We start from the raw sequence: 2,258 nt of genomic DNA on the forward strand, positions 1-2,258 counted from the left end.
AACTTTTCCAAGCCTCACTTTCCTCATATACAGTTTGCATTTGCCCTGCCCTTGTACTCAGTAAACCAGAGAATCTGGGGAGGCCGTGCCGAGCTGAAAAGTGAGGCCTTCCTCTGCTTCACCTGTCGTTTGCCCTGGCCGAAAACCAAGCACCGGCGCTCTTTAAAAAGCTGTGTGCGGGCGCCCTTTCGCCAGGAGATGCAGCGCTCTCCAGCCCACCACGCACGTACGCCTTGCGACCGTAAGCCCAGTTTAGGCAGAGAACGGAGCACCACAGTCCTGTGTTCCCCTTCCCTTTTATCTTTAGCGGCGCGGGCGGAATCCCCGCTTGGTTTCAATAAAACAGCAGTTTACCGCACCCCGTTGGGCAGCGAAGGCCGAGCGGGAGTTCTCGCGAGATCGCCGCCGGAAGTGGGTGGCAGCCGGGACGCAGCGACTCTCTTCTCCGGAAGGCGAGCTTTCCTCCGTCGCTGTTGCAGCCGCCGGACCTGCGACGCTCTTCTCTGAAGAAAAGCTCCCCCCGCCGCGGCCTCTCCAGCCCGAGCTCGCGCTTTCTGCGTCCCCAACTGCACAGCTGCGGCGCCCTGCCTGCAGAGATCCCGAAACCTCCGGCCCTCCCCGCGTCCCTTCGCGCTGCAGCTAGGCCGCGCCCAGAAGCCCAGTCCGCGGCTGCTCCGGCGGGTAATGCCAAATACAGCCATGAAGAAAAAGGTGCTGTTGATGGGGAAGAGCGGGTCGGGGAAGACCAGTATGCGGTCGATTATCTTTGCAAATTATATTGCTCGAGACACACGGCGCCTGGGGGCCACCATTGATGTGGAGCACTCCCACGTCCGATTCCTGGGCAACCTGGTGCTGAACCTGTGGGACTGTGGAGGTCAGGACACCTTCATGGAGAATTACTTCACCAGCCAGCGAGACAACATCTTCCGTAACGTGGAAGTTTTGATCTACGTGTTTGACGTGGAGAGCCGCGAGCTTGAAAAGGACATGCATTATTACCAGTCGTGTCTGGAGGCCATCCTCCAGAACTCTCCTGATGCCAAAATTTTCTGCCTGGTGCACAAAATGGATCTGGTTCAGGAAGATCAGCGTGACCTGATTTTTAAAGAGCGAGAGGAAGACCTGAGGCGTTTGTCTCGTCCGTTGGAGTGCGCTTGTTTTCGAACATCCATCTGGGATGAAACGCTCTACAAAGCCTGGTCCAGTATCGTCTATCAGCTGATACCCAATGTTCAGCAGCTGGAGATGAACTTAAGGAATTTTGCCCAAATTATTGAGGCCGATGAAGTTCTGCTGTTCGAGAGAGCTACGTTCTTGGTCATTTCCCATTACCAGTGCAAAGAGCAGCGTGACGTCCACCGATTTGAGAAGATCAGCAACATCATTAAGCAGTTCAAGCTGAGCTGCAGTAAATTGGCCGCTTCTTTCCAGAGCATGGAAGTTAGGAATTCTAACTTCGCAGCGTTCATCGACATCTTCACATCAAACACATACGTGATGGTTGTTATGTCCGATCCGTCGATCCCATCTGCAGCTACTCTGATCAACATTCGCAATGCCAGGAAACACTTTGAGAAGCTGGAGAGAGTGGATGGTCCCAAGCACAGCCTCCTTATGCGTTGAATATTGCCAAATGCTCTTTTTGCAAATGCTGAATTGCCCTTTTTTCCCGCATCTTTTTTTTTTGTAATATTCATAATGTTGTGTGCTTAAAAGTGGGCTTTGAAATGTGTGCTGCTTACTATTCCCTATCCATTTCTTCCTACTCCCCAGTCTTTAAACGTGGGACGCTATTTACTCAGCTATCCAGTAGAGCTTCAAGATGGCTTTTTCTGAAAAGTTGGTGTGGTGTACACTGAAGTAGGTGGTGTGTGTGTGTGTTCTGATACCTGGTTATAATAGATATATACATCAAAGCCTTTACAAATATATTCCTGTATTCCTTTCAAGATTGCAAAAATGGAATGTTACTATTTTATCAGCAAGGTATTAAAATGCATTTATACATTCTTCTTGGCTTCAGTTGTGAATAAACATTTGCTGTTAGCAATTTAAAATATGGTCTTATCTGAAATAATTTGAAGGTGGTTAATATGTAAATCTAAAGGTTCTGGCTGCCCACAAGTATACTGGTAAATTTGATTTTGTGACCTTTGCCCCCATCAGCTTATCTATATTTCATAGCGGCTGTAGCAAAGTAATTAAGAGCACGGGCTCTGGAGCTAGACCATCTGAGTTAAGTTAGTATTCTAGTC

General features: G+C 49.5%; 1 protein-coding gene across 1 annotated transcript; it reads left to right on the forward strand.

Annotated features, from left to right (window-relative positions):
• Window positions 1-409: 409 nt before the first annotated feature.
• On the forward strand, window positions 410-2,013 carry RRAGA (Ras related GTP binding A). Its single transcript, XM_036888112.2, has one exon. It carries the CDS (start codon window positions 685-687, stop codon window positions 1,624-1,626), a length of 942 nt encoding a protein of 313 aa, XP_036744007.1. The 5' UTR covers window positions 410-684; the 3' UTR covers window positions 1,627-2,013.
• Window positions 2,014-2,258: the final 245 nt, after the last annotated feature.

Source organism: Manis pentadactyla, chromosome 3, assembly GCF_030020395.1.
Source record: "Manis pentadactyla isolate mManPen7 chromosome 3, mManPen7.hap1, whole genome shotgun sequence".
NCBI classification, from domain to species: Eukaryota; Metazoa; Chordata; class Mammalia; order Pholidota; family Manidae; genus Manis; species Manis pentadactyla.